The sequence below is a fragment of the Eubalaena glacialis genome, chromosome 3 (assembly GCF_028564815.1).
Source record: "Eubalaena glacialis isolate mEubGla1 chromosome 3, mEubGla1.1.hap2.+ XY, whole genome shotgun sequence".
Taxonomy (NCBI): Eukaryota; Metazoa; Chordata; class Mammalia; order Artiodactyla; family Balaenidae; genus Eubalaena; species Eubalaena glacialis.
The window spans coordinates 96426792-96446648 of NC_083718.1; the positions used below are offsets into that span (position 1 = coordinate 96426792).

The 19857-nt window shown below is 45.1% G+C and overlaps 1 protein-coding gene across 2 annotated transcripts in view; it reads left to right on the top strand.

Annotated features, from left to right (window-relative positions):
• The window catches only part of KCND3 (potassium voltage-gated channel subfamily D member 3), a 221582-nt gene extending 209502 nt beyond the window's left edge, over positions 1–12080 (top strand). Inside the window, exons 3-7 of one of the 2 annotated variants that reach the window (XM_061186173.1) lie at positions 7652–7753; positions 8068–8157; positions 9637–9693; positions 10894–11141; positions 11879–12080. In XM_061186173.1, the coding sequence (XP_061042156.1) occupies positions 7652–7753; positions 8068–8157; positions 9637–9693; positions 10894–11141; positions 11879–12080 (699 nt within the window). The remainder of the gene's footprint in view (positions 1–7651; positions 7754–8067; positions 8158–9636; positions 9694–10893; positions 11142–11878) is intronic. The other variant, XM_061186175.1, reaches the window with a different exon arrangement.
• The last annotated feature ends 7777 nt before the right edge of the window (positions 12081–19857 follow it).

Sequence of the window (19857 nt, forward strand, 5' to 3'; positions counted from 1 at the left end):
GTTAGGGAAATTTTCGACTATAATCTCTTCAAATATTTTCTCTGGTCCTTTCTCTCTCTCTTCTCCTTCTGGGACCCCTATAAAGCGAATGTTGTTGCGTTTAATGTTGTCCCAGAGATCTCTTAGGCTGTCTTTATTTCTTTTCATTCTTTTTTCTTTATTCTGTTCCACAGCAGTGAATTCCACCATTCTGTCTTCCAGGTCACTTATCTGTTCTTCTGCTTCAGTTATTCTGCTATTGATTCCTTCTAGTGTAGTTTTCATTTCAATTATTGTATTGTTCATCTCTGTTTGTTTGTTCTTTAATTCTTCTAGGTCTTTGTTAAACATTTCTTGCATCTTCTCGATCTTTGCCTCCATTCTTTTTCTGAGGTCCTGGATCATCTTCACTATCATTATTCTGAATTCTTTTTCTGGAAGGTTGCCTATCTCCACTTCATTTAGTTTTTTTTCTGCGGTTTTATCTTGTTCCTTCATCTGGTACATAGTCCTCTGCCTTTTCATCTTGTCTATCTTTCTGTGAATGTGGTTTTTGTTCCACAGGCTGCAGGATTGTAGTTCTTGCTTCTGCTGTCTGCCCTCTGGTGAATGTGGCTATCTAAGAGGCTTATGCAAGTTTCCTGATGGGAGGGACTGGTGGTGGGTAGAGCTGACTGTTGCTCTGGTGGGCAGAGCTCAGTAAAACTTTAATCCACTTGACTGCTCATGGGTGGGGCTGTGTTCCCTCCCTGTTGGTTGCTTGGCCCGAGGCAACCCAACACTGGAGCCTACCTGGGCTCTTTGATGGGGCTAATGGCAGACTCTGGGAGGGCTCATGCCAAGGAGTATTTCCCGGTACTTCTGCTGCCAGTTTCCTTGTCCCCACGGTGAGCTACATCCACCCCCCGCCTCTGCAGGAGACCCTCCAACAGTAGCTGGTAGGTCTGGTTCAGTCTCCCCTGGGATCACTGCTGCTTCCCCTGGGTCCCGATGCGCACACTACTTTGTGTGTGCCCTCCAGGAGTGGAGTCTTTGTTTCCCCCAGTCCTGTCAAAGTCCTGCAATCAAATCCCACTAGGCTTCAAAGTCTGATTCTCTAGGAATTCCTCCTCCCATTGCTGGACCCCCAGGTTGGGAAGCCTGACGTTGGGCTCAGAACCTTCACTCCAGTGGGTGGACTTCTGTGGTATAAGTGTTCTCCAGTCTGTGAGTCACCCACCCATCAGTTATGGGATTTGATTTTACTATGATTGCGCCCCTCCTACCAACTCATTGTGGCTTCTCCTTTGTCTTTGGATGTGGGGTATCTTTTTTGGTGAGTTCCAGTGTCCTCCTGTCGATGATTGTCCAGCAGCTATTTGTGATTCTGGTGTTCTCGCAAGAGGGAGTGAGAGCACATCCTTCTACTCCGCCATCTTGGTTCAGGGCCCTGCCTTCCTTTCTCTTCTGTTCTGGGCTGAAATACTCCCCCTTCAGCAGCATCTCAACCTCCAGGGGGTACGATCAAAGCCTTTCTGGGTACAATGGACAGGGGGACCTGAAAGAGTAGCTTATGAAGGCCTGAAACATTATGTCCTTATTTTATTCTTTCTTTTATTCATTCATTCCACACACATTTACTGAGCACCAACTATGTGCCAGGCCCTATGCATTGCAACTGGGTTACTTCCTCACCACATGATCCTCTCTCCTGACCTTCCATTTGCAGGGATAACTCCCAAGTGGCAGGGTTTCCATGACATATCAGAGGAATCCAGGATTTCAGAACAAATCTGTGTATGCTGACTGAAACAAAGTCTCAAAGTTCATGAAAGTTAGCTCTGAAATGTATAATAATTTACATGTAACAATACTTAATAATATAATATATATATCACATAGTTATATAATAAATCCAGTTGGTCCCCACTTCCAGCATCTCCCCTTTTGTGTGCCTTTGTCACCTCCTCCTTGCCCTGCTGTCTCCCTCCGCCTGTGTGGAAATGTATTTTGACTTATCTTGACCTGGGTTTTTAATGTTGTCAGCCTGCCTTGGATTGATCTGCTGTCCTCTCCATCCCCTCCAGAACCATTTCCTACCTCTTCACCCAAGCTCAGGGCTTCCCCACCCCCATCCCCTGCTAGCCAGCTCAGAAATAGAAGTCTTATCTCTTTCCCCGTTCAAGTCAGCTGGCAAATGTGAACAATATCTAAATTCATTATGCTGTCCTAAAGAAAGGGGCAGGGAGAAACTGGGATCTCCTTTCCAAATCAAGGAGCCTAAAGCCCTGAAGGGTCAGGGGTCCTATAGCAACCTCAGTCTCCCCCTCCCCCCACCCCCCAGCACTGGGCAAGGGCTGACACAGGGTTTGTTTTTGTTTTTGCTTTTTTTTAACATCTTTATTGGAGTATAATTGCTTTACGATGGTGTGTTAGTTTCTGCTGTATAACAAAGTGAATCAGCTATACGTATACATATATCCCCACATCCCCTCCCTCTTGCGTCTCCCTCCCACCCTCCCTATTCTACCCCTCCAGGTGGACACAAGGCACCGAGCTGATCTCCCTGTGCTATGCGGCTGCTTCCCACTAGCTATCTATTTTACATTTGGCAGTGTATATATGTCCATGCCACTCTCTCACTTCATCCCAGCTTACCCTTCCCCCTCCCCGTGTCCTCAAGTCCATTCTCTATGTCTGCATCTTTATTCCTGTGCTGCCCCTAGGCTCTTCAGAACCTTTTTTTTTTTTTTTTTTTTTAGATTCTATATATATGTGTTAGCATACGGTATTTGTTTTTCTCTTTCTGACTTACTTCACTCTGGAGAGGGTGTGGAGAAAAGGGAACCCTCTTGCACTGTGGGTGGGAATGTAAATTGATACAGCCACTGTGCAGAACAGTATGGAGGTTCCTTAAAAAACTAAAAATAGAACTACCATACGACCCAGCAATCCCACTACTGGGCATATACCCGGAGAAAACCATAATTCAAAAAGAGTCATATACCACAATGTTCATTGCAGCTCTATTTACAATAGCCATGACATGACACAGGGTTTTTGAAGAGCACTGAGGATCCAAGGTATTCTCAGCTCACACACTAGCCCACAAGAGCCCCACTCAAACTGTGCTTCAGCCACTCCTGCGCTCCCTTCCCCTCCGGGCTCACACCCTTACCTACTTCTTAGAGCATCGCATCCGCTGTCGTTTTGCCCCCGCAAAGAATACGACAGGGACCATTTCTCTGCAGAACTTTACAAAGCTCATCCTGTGTGATTAAGATCCAGAAGGAATCAGCTTAGGCTTCTTCCTCCCTCTAGCCCCTCAGGATGAGACTCCCTCCCTTCTGCCTCCCTTCCCACCCTCCTCCCTCTCCCTCTTTGCTCTCTCTTGAAATCAGAGTAAATATTTGCAGTGTTTTCACCTCCTCTGGATACTGTCTCTCCTCACGGTAGGCTCAGCTCTGCCTCTTTCGCCTTAGGCTTCCTGTGAGAGGAAAAGAAAAAGAACACAAGAATACTGCCTGCTTCCAGCACTGGGTCTGTCACAGCTAGGCAAGGAAGGCAGGTTGGGGAACTCAGTGGGGAATGGAGAGATGGGACAGGAAGGGGGTTAGGGGAGCTGATGACAGTTCTCAGCCCAGACCACATACTCAGGAGCTGTGAAGGTAAGCTCCAGCCCATGTGCCTCAGGTGGAAAGGAAAGGCTCCAAAAGTTGTCATCCTTTCCCATCGTGACTGATTTGCTTGGGATTATTACTGAAATAATTCCACGGCTCTTTGCTGCAGAGACTGGGTTTTCTAAGCCAAATGAACTGGAGATCAAGTAAGGAGGTCTAGCGGTGGACAGAGAGAGGGGAAATGTTTTTTTTTTTTTTAAAGCAATTTTTTTTTTTCAAATTGCGGTTTTTCTTTTTTTTTTTTAATTAATTAATTAATTTATTTATTTTTATGGCTGTGTTGGGTCTTCGTTTCTGTGCAAGGGCTTTCTCTAGTTGTGGCAAGCGGGGACCACTCTTCATCACGGTGCGCGGGCCTCTCACTATCGTGGCCTCTCTTGTTGCGGAGCACAGGCTCCAGACGCGCAGGCTCAGTAATTGTGGCTCACGGGCCCAGCTGCTCCGCGGCATGTGGGATCTTCCCAGACCAGGGCTCGAACCCGTGTCCCCTGCATTGGCAGGCAGATTCTCAACCACTGCGCCACCAGGGAAGCCCGAGAGGGGAACATTTTTAATGGAAACTTTAATTGGAATAATTGTAGATTCACATGTAGCTATAAAATTTCATATTCAGCGTATGGACATTGCTGCAATCCGCCAATCCTATTCAGACTTCCCCAGTTTTACTTGTACCCGTGTGTGTGTGTGTGTGTGTGTGTGCGTGTGTGAAGTTTTATACAGTTTTATCACCTATGCAGGTTCACATCCCCCATCTCAGTCGAGGTACTGCACAGTTCCGACACCATAAGGGTCCCTCCCACCATATCTTTTATAACCACACCCCCCTCACTCTACCTCTACCCCATCTCTAACCTCTGGCAACTATTTATCTGTCCTCCCTTTATAAAACGTTTTCATTTTTTTTAATGGTATATCAATGGGCTTATACAGTAGGCAACCTTGGAGATTGGCTTTTTCCATTTCATGTAATTCCTGGAGATTCATCCAAGTCGTGTGTATCAATAGTCCATTCCTTTTCCTTTCTGAGCAGTATTCCCTGGTATGGATGCATCCCAGTTATGATTAACAGTTTGCCTGTTGAGGGACATCGGGTTATTATAAATAAAGTTGCTGTTAACAGCCACGTGCAGGTTTTTGTGTGAACATAGGTTTTCATTTCTCTGGGATAAATGCCTAAGAGTGCAATTGCCCATGTTCTCTTTTGGCTTTTCCATTTCTCCCAGCTTTCTCCTTCTTCTGCCTCTCCCAGGGTAGAGATGTCAATACTCATGGTCCAAGGGCACCTGCCAGCCACATAGCTAGGAAGTGCTTCATCGTGAAACCCTTCTTGGGGCTGACAGAATTCTTGAGCTTATTAGCCTGAACCTGGAACTATGCCCAGGGTGGCAGAATCCTCCATCCAAACCTCTCCTCCAGCCCTGGAATGTCTACAGCTGTTGAAAATGCGACTTCCTGGGCTTTGCTCATCAAGTTAAAAACTTGTCTGAGTGGAGTTGAAATTCAGGGAAGAAGGAGAGGGGTGTTATGGAAGCAGCATTGGGAGGTTGGAAGACCTGAGCTGAAATCTTGCCCTGGATAAGTCACTTCCTCTCACATCCTCCATTTCTTTGTCTTTAAAATAGCCTAGATGATCCCTACATTCTTCGAACTCTTACACTGTACTCATGTTCATGGAAGAGAAGGAGGCTGACCAGTCCACACAAGGACTGAGCCCATCACAATGGCTTTATTAACATGGATTTCTGACCGACTGTGTAGGATCATCTTCTTTCCTGGGCCATCACAAGCCTTGCTTGAGCAAATAGTGCGAAGCTCTGTGCTAGGTGCTGAAGATAAAACTATGCATAAGTCACAGGCTCTGGCTCTCAGGAGCTCAAAGTCAAGCCAAAAGTCCTCACCAAATTACATATGCTGGGTATGGTTCTATAAATACATTGCAAACCTCTTTATCCTATGTGGGAAATGATTAAACGATATAGTGCATTTGTTATGACAATCTGTTGCTTTAATAGCGCCCAGGGTAAGATAAGATTAAAAGGAGTGCCACAAAGGAGAGCAGGAGACTCTTTCATCTCTAGAAAGTAATGAAGACAGACCCCAGATACAAGAATGGTCTGGCTGTAAGTGGTGCAATCAAATTATATAAGGCTAAAATGAGCTTGACACAACTGGATTTCCATATGCAGCTCTCAACACCCAGTAGTCACCCAAAGCAATAATAGCCACATCCTCAAATGATGAAGAACTTGTTGAATGTAGACATTGAGCTGAGGGGAGGGCTGGAGCAGGATCCCCAGGAAAGAGAACTGTCCTGCACCTGGAATGCATGTTCTTTGCTCAGAGAGAAGAGGAATGGTAGGGCTTACTTACCATCCTTTCTCTCCCTGCTTCCTCTTTTTATTCTCCGTCTAAAGGAGAGTTCTTCCTCAGTTTTACAGGCAGATCTCCTAGGCTCAAGGGCTGACTTCTTCGCCATATTTAGAAACCAGGGGAGGTCGTTGAATTGTCCCTGCAAGGACACAGTGGTCACAGGGGGACTTCCCAGGAAACAATAGCTATCGTGTGTTCTTTGTGCTTCTGTTGACAGCCTAAATCCAAGTCCCTGGCCTCCTTTTAGCAGATGAGCCAGCCCAGCAGGACACTTGGAGGGGACACTTCCCCATGCTGGGGAGAAGGTGACAAGAAATGAAAATTGCCACAATTTTCCAAGGACTCCTCTGTTCAGAGTCCATGCTGAAGTTAAATGTGGATTTTCCCAGAGGCAGAAGGAAGGACCCCTCTGCCCCAGAATAGGTTTGTGAGGCCTTGTGGGCTCTTCTTCCTGCAGCTGGGTCTAGATCCACAAGAGCCCAAATGCGAAGCTGCATTTTTTTTAAACCAGCAGGAAGCCCTCTACCCGTCCCTTCTCCCTCCCTCCCAGAGCCTCTTTCCTCTTAGGCCTCACACTGTGGCTGTGCTGCTGTCATGGTGACACTGATTATGGTTATTAGGAAGGAGAAGAGAAGTCAGCCTGTGCAGTGTGTCCGGCCTTTCCCACTGCCTCTGCAAGCAAGAGAAATGAGCTCGCGTGGTTGAGGTACCATGCGACCCTCGCACAGGATACTGCCGAAGGCTTCCAAGGATGGAGCTGGGAGATTCTCAGTCGCCGCAGCTAAAGCCAGGGTGGTGTATGGAAATGTGCTCCATCCTTTCCTCTCTCACACCCACATTGGGCCCCTTGTCACACGCACGTGTACCTACACTCGTTCCCACAGACATGCACAGCAAAATATACATGTATAGACACATCGCAAAGACAGACATGCAATTGTAAATTCTTCTATTGATTTACAAGTTACTAAGCACTGGGGATATATCAGTGAACAAAACAAAAACCGCTGCCCTCAAGGAGTTTACATTCCTGTGGGGAAAGAGAGACAGTAGCAAGATAAATATGTAAAACATATACTACCTTAGTAATGAATGCTAAGGAAAAAATAGAAAGAGGGGAAGGAGTTGAGGGGCACATATACACACTCCTTGCTTTTCTTATAATTAACTGGTATTTGGGCACCTGCTGTATGCAGGGAATTGCACTGGACCCTAGGAGAGAATCAGGAGAGCTATAACATGGGCTCCTTTAAAGAACTTGCAGTCTGAGATGAGAAATACCCCAAAGCATTCAGTAGAATGGATAAAGGTCATGAAATTTGAGGAAGGAGGGAGGAATTTGATGAGTGATATTTCCCTGGCCAGGATCACACCCAGGCTGGAGAGACAAGTGAAAACCCCTAGGCACTCTGACCATCACCATGCTCACTCTATACAGGGGGGTCACAGCCTCTCTGACCCAGTCCCAGGTCTATAAACAGAGATCCCTGTGGGGGGGGGAGGAAGCAGCTTCCTCCCCTTCATCAGACATCACCTGGGAACCCAACCTCGCTGGGACAGCCCATTGTCGCTGGCTTGGCCAGGCTCACTGTCTTTTTGTCTCTCAGCCTCCCTCACTCTTTTATTCTCTCTGCCAATCACAGAAGGCCCGCCTTGCCAGGATCCGTGTGGCCAAAACAGGGAGCTCCAATGCCTACCTGCACAGCAAGCGCAATGGACTCCTCAACGAGGCACTGGAGCTGATGGTAGGTGCCTGGGGGACTTGGGGTGGGGAGATGGAGGGGAGGATGGAGGGCATAAGCGCTCCCACCCCAAAGCCCCAAACTTTCCCCAGGTAGCAGCCACCCTCCACATACGTCTTCCATAGGGTTATCATCATCACCCCAAACCCCCTTTAGCTCAAGGGCTCCCAGCCAAAGGCTAGCATGGTCTAGGGTGACCCTAAAATTTGGTTCATCCAGATTTTTCCAGTACCCCCTCCCTTCTGTGGAGAGATGAAGGAGATGGAGAGAAGGAGAGCCACCAGCTTTATACTCAGTGTCTCCTCTTTTCCTCCTAGGGCACCCCGGAAGGAGAGCACATGGGCAAGACCACGTCACTCATCGAGAGCCAGCACCATCACCTGCTGCACTGCCTGGAAAAAACCACTGTGAGTCCCAGCCCAGTGCCACCTCCCCTCTCACCCCTGACTCCTGACCGTTTTCTGAGGTCAGAACTTACAGAGTGAGAACTCTGTCCTCACGTCCTCACCCCAGGCTTCAGAAGTCAAAGTTTGTCCCCTTAGATCCAAAGAGTAGCGATGAGGTCTCTATCAGCCCTCAGGAGGAAGACCCCAAGGAGTGGGGCAAAGTCGCCAGGGTCAGGAGGCCCACAGCACAGAGAAGGCCATTCCCCCAGTCTTTCCACACACACCCTACATCCGTCCTCACAGCCCATTTCTTAGTTACTGAGGCCTAAGGGCTCTGTCTATCAGTTTCTCAGTTCTGATGGGCATCCCTCTTCAAAGCTAGGGCTGAATTTATACTAGATTACTGCAGGACAGCAGAGAAGAATGTCAGCTTTTGTCCTATCCCTGGGGCTAGGTTGATGCAATTTGCGGGTCCCTTTTCTCCTTCCATTCCACTTGGAACAGGAGAGAGTGAATGAAAGAGGCAGTGCATATATTTCTCTAGCCAGGGATTTTACTAGTACCACCCCATCTCAGTCACCCTGCAATTCCCAGGGAATTCAGATTCTGAAAGGCTGATTGCTAAAAATGAGTCATGGCTTAGGGTGCCCCAGCTGGAATGTGGAATGATGCTTGTGCCTCACCAACAGACTGAAAGGAAGGGCAGTGGGGTCAACCCTGGAGCCTTGGCAAAAAGTGTTAGGAATAGTAGGGAGGGAGGAGAAGTTAGGCTGGACAACCAAAGAGAGACAAAGAAAAACTCCTTCTTGTTCTTTTCTAGGACCTCCTTCCCCAAAAAGCCTATGGTCAGGGCTCAGCACACTAAGGAAGGAACTTTCTAATTCTCAGTGTTCCATATCCTGGCCTCCCAGATGTGGGGGAAGTAGATGTTAGGTGACTCTTAGTATGGACAACTGTGGACACTGTGGATGGCAGCTGAACCCAGTGAGGGCTTCCAATGTGGGAATGTACTCTGAAAACCCTAGTTTCCAGGACTTATCCAATGTTTCTTGGTGTCAAGAACCATATAGGCGTATCTAGAATTTCTCTCAAAGACTCAGAGCTTGCCAAAGAAATAGGCCTGGACCCAACTGCCCTTTCCAAGTTGCATGTGTTGGGTGGAATGTGTAAGTTGAAAGGATATGGGTGAAAATATTTGGGTTTGAAGGGATGGAATGTTGGCATTGAAGGGGTGGAATGCTGAATTTGAAGGAAAGAATGTCAGATTGTGGGGATATTGGGATTAAAGAGATGGAATGCTGGATTTTAGGCGAGGAATGTTGGACTCAAGGGGTGGAATGTTGGGACAAAGGAGGAAGAATGCTGGGAGCAAGGGATGGAATGTTGGACTGGAAGGGTGGAATGCTGGGATTGAGAGATCGAATGTCAAAACTGAGCCTGGGAATGCTGGAATGTACAATCAATGGTGTTTCTATCTTCTGTTGGCATGTTGTCCTGTAGGGGTTGTCCTATCTTGTGGATGATCCCCTGTTATCTGTACGAACCTCCACCATCAAGGTATAACTTTTTAAAATTTCAATTGATGTTTTTCTCTCTGATTCTTCTGAGTCTGTGGAGTCTCCTCTTCTTACCCCCTGGTCTGGCTCTCTGCATGTGCTGTTGATTCTTCTTGGGTTTATCCTACCTCTGCTGTCACACCCAGTACCAGCTCAGGCTTCCAGTTTTTTTTGTGCCTTTCTGATTCCCTTTTTTGACCTCCCCAGGGGCTTGGAGGGGTGGTGGAACATGGCACCAATGTTGGTACCTTGTGAGTGTCCATGTGCCACATATGTCTGTGCCACCCACCCAGCTCTATGGGGACTCCTGGTATTGGCTGTCAGGGCTGGTCTCTCTCTCAACTCTGTTCTCATGCTACTTCTCTTCAGACTTTCTCCTCACTCTGGCAGCCTTGGCCAGACCATTCATGGCATAGATGTTTAGTCACCTTGGCTAAACAGCCATATTTTAGTTATCCTGGGCTCCACTCCACCCCATCCTGGTGGCCTCCATCAGGAGTCTGTTACCATCCCCCTCCCATGCTTACACTTGACTTAGGGAATCCTGTGCCTTTAGGTATATTAAGGAGCCATACCCCATAACCAGGTGGAAAAAAATGAGTAATCAAAAGAAATCATAACCCTGAGTGTGTGACCGCATTGGCCTTCAAGAGCAAAGCTCTCCCAGTACTGTGAATAATCCAGTGCCTTTAAAAACTTATGTCTCACACTTGCCCAGGATTCATAAGAATCTCACCCAGTAAATCCAGAAAAGACAACCCAGCTTACCCACTACCCATAGTTAGTGACTCCTTACCTGCCCCTCCCTGCGCCCCCACCACCAGAAGATCCTGTCAAAGCCTGCAAAGTCAGTCAAGTCTTTGCTTCTAGCTCTGAGGATGCCACTAAGTCCCTCCATGTCCTCCGTATCCCTTCAGCCAAAGCTGTAGATGAAGTGAATGTCACATCATGATTTCACAACCGCAGTCTCCGCCCTGCAGTCTGATGACCAGGGCTGTCAATGGGAATCTCTTCCTTCCTTTATTTGATGCCTGTGGGATATCCCCCATGTCCTGAATGCTTATCTGTGCTCCAGGCAGCTGGGAGCCCTTCTCCCAAGGCCCAGAACAGAGACAGGCAGCTATACAGAGTACGGGGGCTCATCCCCCTCCTCCTCCTTCCTATCTCCTTCTCCTACCTCTTCTCCCTCTGCCTCCCACAGAACCACGAGTTTATAGATGAACAGATGTTTGAGCAGAACTGCATGGAGAGTTCAATGCAGAACTACCCATCCACACGGAGTCCCTCACTGTCCAGCCACCCGGGCCTCACGACCACCTGCTGCTCCCGTCGTAGTAAGAAAACCACACACCTGCCCAATTCCAACCTACCGGCCACCCGCCTGCGTAGCATGCAAGAGCTCAGCACGATCCACATCCAGGGCAGCGAGCAGCCCTCCCTCACTACCAGGTGGGTGGCTCCCATGCCCATCACTCCCTAAGGCTTGAGACGCTCCCTTCACAGAGTGAAAGGCTCTCAGCATTAGGAGACCCCTGGGGGTCCTCAGCCTTCCCTCCCCCTTATCTAATGCATGAGCCCCTCACCTCACCTTCCTCCCCCCACCTTCCTTCTCATCCTTGCAAGTTAACCCAATGGCCCGTCATATGCTTTGGAGGATACTATAGCAGGTGTAGGCCCAATGTGGGGTTAGATACCAGAAAAAATAAGAACAACAACAACAAAAATCCATAAATGACCTACCCTAGTGCAAAGAATGGACTGTTTTCTCAAGACAATAATTTTCACAATTGTGAAATAATACGAAATTTCGGCTTATCCCAGGCTGATTTTGAATCACAGACTGACTCTCTACTTATATGTAGGCCACTTCCCACTACCTCCAATGAGTGGCAAGGAATTCAGGGAAACCAAAATCAAATGCCACAAGTGATAGGAAAAAAATCCACTGGAGGGAAAAACGTATACTCTGAATTCCAAAGCCCAGTATACATGACTTTTGCAATTCAGGGTAGTTTAGGAATAATAATCAGAATGGATAATTACAGGCCAGTTACCAAAAGCAGAGATGGAGGGACACCCAAATCACCTCCCGGTTACTGTGAGCTAGACAGGTAGAGAGAGGGTCAAGGAAGCTTTGGGACACTAGCAAGACGAACCATCATCAACTCACTCTTTTTTTATCCCAGTCGTTCCAGCCTTAATTTGAAAGCAGACGACGGACTGAGACCAAACTGCAAAACATCCCAGATCACCACAGCCATCATCAGCATTCCTACTCCCCCAGCGCTAACCCCAGAGGGGGAAGGTCGGCCACCCCCTGCCAGCCCAGGCTCCAACACGAACATTCCTGCCATAGCCAGCAATGTTGTCAAGGTCTCCGCCTTGTAAAACCACTGGACAGAGGGCCAGTGCGGGTAGTGGGAGTGAAGGGGGCTGGCATGTTGGTGGGTGGCCACTGTGACCACTCCCTCCCCCTCCCCCACTATTTCTGCCCACCCTGTTGCACCCCCAACACTGAAACCTGTGCCTGGAAGGAGAAAGAGGCAGCAAAGGGGCACCTGAGGTTCACTGCTGCTAGCGTGGACATAGCCCTGTGCCACTGCATCTCACAGGGGCCAGAGGAAAGGGAGGGCGGGTGGGGTAGGGATGGGACTGTGCGGGCATAAGCTGTGAGCCAGGACAGGGCCCGGAGGGGGGAGCCTCAGACCAAATAACCATTGTTTCTGGAGACCCCAGTGAGGAAAATACAAGACCAAGAGCAGCACAGAGGCCAAGTTGTCACATGCAAAACAGGAAGAAAATATAACACTGTGTATTTAAGCACCTTTTTCAAGGCTCTTAATGGATAATATTTATTCATGGGAAAAGGTGGAAAACAAAAACACCAACGGAGTTTTGTGAAATGTTTTTCTCCATGGACCCAATACCTTTGAACCAAAACAATGCATTTTGTGAGGGGGTTTGTTTTTTTTTTTCTCCTTTTATAGCAAAAGCTTTTAGGCTAAGAAGTCAGTTACTGCTGAGTTCTCTCTCCGTTCCCCCAGGTAGGTGAGGTCGACTGAGCCTGGGCCCCACTGCCCAGCTGACCTGCACAGAGCTGCCACGTGACCACACAGCAACACTCACCCTCTGTCTGCCCCTGTCTCCTTTGTCTCTGTACCTCTCTGCTTCACCCCTGGCTGTTTTTCTCTGTGTCCAGCCATCTGTCTCCACATGGACCCCAGTGATCCTGAGACATGTTAGTAAAGCCTTCTCCACTGCCAAGCACCTGCAGACTCGTGCCAAGGACGTGAATGCAGTGGTGGAAGAGAAAAGAATAAAGCAAAAATGGGCATTTAGGGATGAGGGAAGTCCACCTTAAAGAACAGAGTGCTTCCCTTGTGGTTGGAACCACTGGTGTTGTTTGAAGTTTCCATTTCTGGGGAAGAAAGGAAATGACCAGATTTATCTCACTGGGATCTTGGAAAAGGAAATAGCCAGCACCTGAGAGGCACAGGCAATGCCAGTGTGTGCCAGTGAAGAGAGAACAGAAGAACCCAGGGCTCCCAGCTGCAGTCAACCCCTGTGGCACCTTGCTCTGTACCCTTCTTTCAGGACCCACCATAAAGCCCATCCAGAGCTCTGACAAGAGGCCCCATGAGCAGTTTCCCGCAGAGAAGGCAGCGGTACGGGGACCAAGCTTCTGACTTATCTCACACCTGAGGCAACTCCCACGGAGGCTGCAGAAGGTTAAGCCTGTGTGCCTCACGAAGGATGCTCCAAAGCGTGAAATCAAGTGAGAGAATATAGATGATTCTTATCTGGTCTGAATGATGCCTTGAGATCTGAAGAGTCTTCAGGTCTGATGTCCCTGAAGATAACTGAAATGGGGGAGAAGCCTGATCACCTCCCTGCAAGTGAGGAAGTGAATATTATTTTTGGAAAACCTGGACACATTTCTGTGCAAGTGGTTTGCATCCTGATGGGGCTGGGAACAGCATTTCTGGAATCCAATCAATTTTCACTGCTTTTAGCAGAGCAGGTGGGCCTCGGGGTTAGTGACCAGGCCCTTTCCGCCTTCCCCAGTCTCCAGCTACCCTATTGCAGTCTCTCTAGCCTGGACTCTGAGACACAGGAGCTCCTTGGGAACTCTTTATCCATTCAACAGCTTAGTGGTTAGCTGTTTAATGGTAGGCCAAGAATTTTTCTGCCCACCTCAGCCATCCAGAAGAGTTTCACTAGCTGGGAACCTAATAACACCTTCAATGGGCTTCCCTATGACCCCAGCTCTACTGACCCTGTAGAAGAAGAAAGTCAAAGGGTTGTGAGGTGGCACCTAACCAGAAGGTGAGCAGAAGGGCAGAGGAGACGGAGCCTTCTCCTTTACGCTATCCTCATTGACCACTGACTGCGTCCCTTCTCTGGGTCTGGCCTCAAGGATTTCCCCCTAACCTGAGAATGGGGTGGTCTGGCCCTCTGAGCTTATGGTGTAAAGTAGGCAGAAAAGCTTTACAATTACAGAGGAATACGTGTGTACACACAAACACACAACAACCTAAACACACTTGCATACTTAATCCCATTCACGTCATCCACATATCTCATTAGGGAAGGCAGAGGACTGGGCTGGACTCCATTTAGAGGGCAGGCAAAGGACTAGAAAAGGAATTTTTCTTTTGAAAGAATGGGTAATGGAACAAAGTTAAACAAGGTTTAAGTTTCTAAGTATATATCATAGGAACTGAATGGGGGTAAAGGATAAAGAGGTAAATAGGAACATGGTTACACACACATACGAACTGCCTGTGTTTAAGAACAGGTCATCACAGAGTTAGAATAATGACTGCTCCAGCCCAGGACCTGTTTGGTAGTGCACCAGGGGAGCTTACTAGTGGTTCCCACAAAAATTAATGAAATTTAAAAAAATCACGTCCCAAATAATTTCCCATTTTTTTGACCCTAATGAACTGAATGTTTTGAATTTCTTCAATTTCATTTTCAAATCCCACATTACGCCAGTTCCTAAACCACCATTATTAGACTAACCCCTTCATCTCCATCCCCCAATGTAGCCTTAGCCAAAGATGAGAGACCCAGTTCACACAAGAAAATGGCTCATCTACACAACAGAATAGAGCAAGACTACACTGCTAAAGGGCATTTGTAAGTAAAAAGAAGGTCCAAAGTGTGCCAAATTAGTTGAATGTCTAACTCATTGGCCAGTGACTGAAGAACCAGGATATTATCAGGGTTTTCAGGGGGCAATGGCTTTCTGGTGAAATGACTCGAGCTTTCATAGTTCATGAACCACTTCAGCATAATAGAAGATTTACAAAACTACCTATCCCATTCAATCCTACTCAACATTAGGGAGGGTTAAAAACCAACCAACCAACCAACCAACCAACCAACCAATAAGCTACATTGAAATGAATGGAAACTTAGAAAACATGGAATAGAGTGAATCAGAACTAGAAGAGATTAAAGAATATCTAAGTCATTTTACAGTATAGAAGGCTGAGGCCCAGAGAAATTAAGTGACCTACTCAAGGTCACGCAGTTATTTAATGACAGGACTGGGACCAGAACCCAAGTCCCTTGGCTATTAGTCTAATGATTTCCCTACACCCACTGCCTCTCAGAGCAACGATGCTTCAGAGAAGACCCATCAGAGATTACTTGCTATAACTAGAGACATAGTCTTATGTGAATGTCAATTATTACTTGGACACAGCTCTTGGAAACCACTGACTGTACTAATACAAACCATACTTTGGAAACCACCATCCACTAGATACAACTAGCTATGGACTATCAATTCTGTCAAAAACAGGTGAGTAAGTGAATAGTCAGGTTTTTTCAGTCAAATGCTGTCTCTCCTCGATGAAGAGCGGGCTAGGACAACATTTTAAAGCATACCTTCTATAGTCCTTTTAATCCTTTCCACAACCTCTGGTGGTAGTAGATCAAGTACCTAAATCCTTGATTCACAGAGAAGAAAACAGGCAGAAAGAAGCTGAGTGACATTCAAGTTCACATGGCAAGTTAGTGGCAGAACTATGTTTGCAATCCAGGGCTTAGACATCTTGTCCCGGGACTTCTTCCTCTACATCATGTTGCATTACTCTGAAGATTGCTTATATATTTTAATATCTGGATTTCAAGGCTGGTAATTAGGGAGAAGAAGCATTATACTCAAAACCACCCTGAACCAGGACCTCCAGAAGCAAACTCTGTACTATTTCTCCTTCATCCCCTCTTTTCGTAACTAGTGTCAAGCTCAAGACTAACTGCATAGAATCTTGTTCAAAAGACTAGATAGTCTCAATGATAGTTGAACACATGAGTCTACAGTCATACAGGAGTATAAAGTCAGCAAGTAGAAAGGTGAAATTAAGAAAAATCATTTGAACAGAAATTAAAGTGGATAGTTAATGCTGATCGACAATTAACAAAAAAGTCAACTTGTGGATATGTTGAGGACTTTACCCAGTTTTCAAACTATGATTCCTGCAGTTCGGGATCATGTCACTTGTTAGAATATTGGCAGGGAAAGTACATTGAAAGATGTACCTAGATTTTTTTCCTTATCTTTTTTTTTTTTTTAACTTTGCAGAGGTAGTGGTTGAAATTTATCTAAACCTAGATGTTTAGGTTATTAATGAATTCTAGTGATCCAGGTTCCCTCATTTCAATTACCAGGTAACTACAAGGCAGAAAGATCCTAATGCTGTTAATCTAAGGCAATATTTGTTTCCCTTCTAATCTAGTTGGCATGGTAACCATGACAAACAGGAACCAAAAAGACTTTTATTTTCCCTTTCTGATGTCCTTATGAAATCTCAGCATTTGCAACGCTTTAAAATGATTGAAGGAAAAGCGTTGTTATGACCCATCACCCTCGGAGCCCAAAGAGCATCATGAAGAGCATCATTAGAACTAAGAGAAAGTGGATCAGAAAAAGAAACAGGTTTAAAGGGGTTCCTTTTGAGTCTTGTTTTCTACTCAGAATGTTCTATGTTTTTCTCATCAAGTGTGGGAATGAATTTATCTTAGCAGGTTACTTAACTACACTGGATGATGTCACACTAACCAGTGTAGGGCACTGACCCAAGTCCTGGGGGGCTCCTTGGACCAACAGACTATTTTACAAACCTGGGTGGTGGGAGGGATGGTATATTTTTGATAATCAGACATTCCAATGTAATGTTTTCCTTAGAGGTCATCCTCCCCCATTAATGTTATCGTGAAAAACATCAAGTGTGTTCTTTTCTATTTTCATATAATAAATGGGCTTTGCTTACCAACATCACAATGGCAAAGAAGAAATACTGTACAAAACTGCAGGAAGATAAACATGTGAAAACTTTCTATGGGGAAAAAAAAAAACTCTTGAGTTTCCTGTCGTCTTCTTTTGAAACTGTAGTGCATATGTTAAAATGTATATCATTTACAGTATTGAGTCATGTGCCACTGCTGTACCTGATGTATCCAATCTGGATTAAACAAACTATGTGCCGCAAACCCTAACATGATTACGATTGTTTATTTTAATACCAGTTCCCCTGCTATACATTAGAAAATAGGGTAATTTTGTTTTGGGGGAAGTGTGTGTTTTTTTTTTTTAAACATCTTTATTGGAGTATAATTGCTTTACGAGGTGTGTTAGTTTCTGCTGTATAACAAGGTGAATCAGCTATACATATACATGTATCCCCATATCTCCTCCCTCTTGCATCTCCCTCCCATCCTCCCTATCCCACCCTTCTAAGTGGTCACAAAGCACCGAGCTGATCTCCCTGTGCTATGCGGCTGCTTCCCACTAGCTATCTATTTCACATTGGTAATGTATATATGTCCATGCCACTCTCTCACTTTGTCCCAGCTTACCCTTCCTCCTCCCAGTGTCCTCAAGTCCATTCTGTCTTTATTCCTGCCCTGCCACTAGGTTTATCACTACCTTTTTTTTTTAAGATTCCATATATTTGAACAGAGACTTTCTTCCTTGCCAGAAGACTCACAGAATCTCAGAAGGGTACTTAAGGTCTAGTCTCATCTTCCCTTCCCGCCCTCCCTCAATGCAAACAACTCCTCTATGACATCTGAGACGGGCCTTGCCTGCTTGTATGCTTTAGTCATGGATGTTCACTAACAGGGAAAGCATTTGATTGCATTTGCCAACAGCTCTATTTTGAGACACAGCCCTGTATCACTGAAAGAAAATATGCTTTTAATCTGCACTGGTTCTGCTGAGAATACACTGAATATACACTCCTTCATCTAAACCAATGTCTCAAGCTAAAAACTCAAAATTAAATGCTATACAGGGTATAGCAGAAAGCTTGGAAATCAGATGACAGAGGCCCTTAGGTTCTATCACTTACTTATGTGGCTTCACATCAGTCTCTTCTCTCTTGGCTTCAGTTTGTTTCCTCCTCTTAAAAATGAGGGGATTGGATTAGATATCCTGAAGATCTGTTCTAACCTTAATAATTCTGGTTTAGGTAGTGAGAGCAAAAGGCATTTTCATATTTCACCGTAATGTGGCAAGAACAACGGGGATTCTTTTGATTTTCCCAGAACAACCAGATCCCAACAGATGAAAACTGAAATAGAAATGGAAGGTTAAGGCCAATGCGTGATGCCAGAAGGCCCTAGAAGCTGGCTGTGAAATTCATTTCAATCACTAATGTTCATATCCTTATCACCCACTAGGTGTCACTACAGATTCACAGCTCAAATAATCTGGAGCAAAGTAACTGGAAACCAGATGTGGTGAGCAATACGTGCTTTTTCATTAAAAAGCACTAAATGTTAACTGGGATATATGTGCTTGTTCACAGAGGCACAAAACAAAAAACATATTCTGCTAAAATAAGAGAATAACCTTGTCATAGAGTTCCAATGTCAGCTATGACTATCAAAAATATAATTTTATCTTTTAAGATTAACATAGGTTTATTTATATTTGGGGGAGAAAAAGAACCCTAAAACTTCAAACTACTCCCTTGTCTCATGAGTTGATCTGTAACTACTATAATTTCTGTTCAATTATTTTTAGTATTCAGGGGCTGAAGTTTACCTTTAAACTTTTTTTTTTAAGGTTAGGTTATGTTTAAAAGGTTAGCAATTATTATTGCAATACTTAAGTTACTTTAGAAAATATTACTTTTAATTACCCAAAATAACTTGTGTCCTCTAAGTCAGAATTATCCAAAGCAACAGGTTTCTCAAACATTTCTCTACATGTTAATACTGCTAGCCTAATTTAAGTTAAAGCCTAACTTGAACAGCTGTAATGTGTATTGATTTAGTATTCTAGAATTCAGACATTAAACCAATTCACACTAGCCCTCATCCAAATTAAGTGAATGTATAAAGGCTCTCTATACTCATAAAAAGATTATTCTTTTCTCTAACTAGAAATTATCTTCTCTTACTAATCATATATTAGTTAAATCTTAGAACTAGAAGGGACCCTAAAAATCTAGTCCAACTGCCTCCTTTTATTGATGAGAAAATTGGACCCCGAGAGGTTAAATAACTAGTACAAAGTAAAAAACAGGTAGTAACAGAGCCAACCAAGACAATTGCTCCTTCTACTACACAACGAAACACTCTCAAGTGAATTTGCCTAAAACCTATCTATAGTCCCCAACAGATTAAGGGGATACACACCTAGAATGACAATTCCAAATTAAAATTCCACACAAACACAGTAACACACAATTGCCAGCAGATTCCTTCCACAGCCACAATAACTACATCCCTTATTTGGGAAGGTAACTGCTGAAATTTTCCTAGCAAATGCTTATGAAAAATGAAACAGATTTTCATGTTATGTATATGCTTACCTCCAGCTTATTTTTCTATTAAAAAAAAAAAGCGATCACAAGACAATCTTAAAAGAGAATCCAATTAATTTCAAGACTAATGGGTACCCTCATCTCTAATTAAGATGCAGGAGTATCCTGATTAAAATCCCCTAGCAATGACAAACTGTGAACTTGGCTGTATTGTGGGGGAAAGGGTAGAAAAAAAAAAAGAGGAAAGTTCAATTATATAGCAGTGACAAGATCTTATTTAAACATGTAATTAAAGTCTTTTTAATGATATTCTGGACCTAATTATGGATTTGCTATTTACAGTGTTAATTAATTCACTCTAACTTGGCAATACATGTACA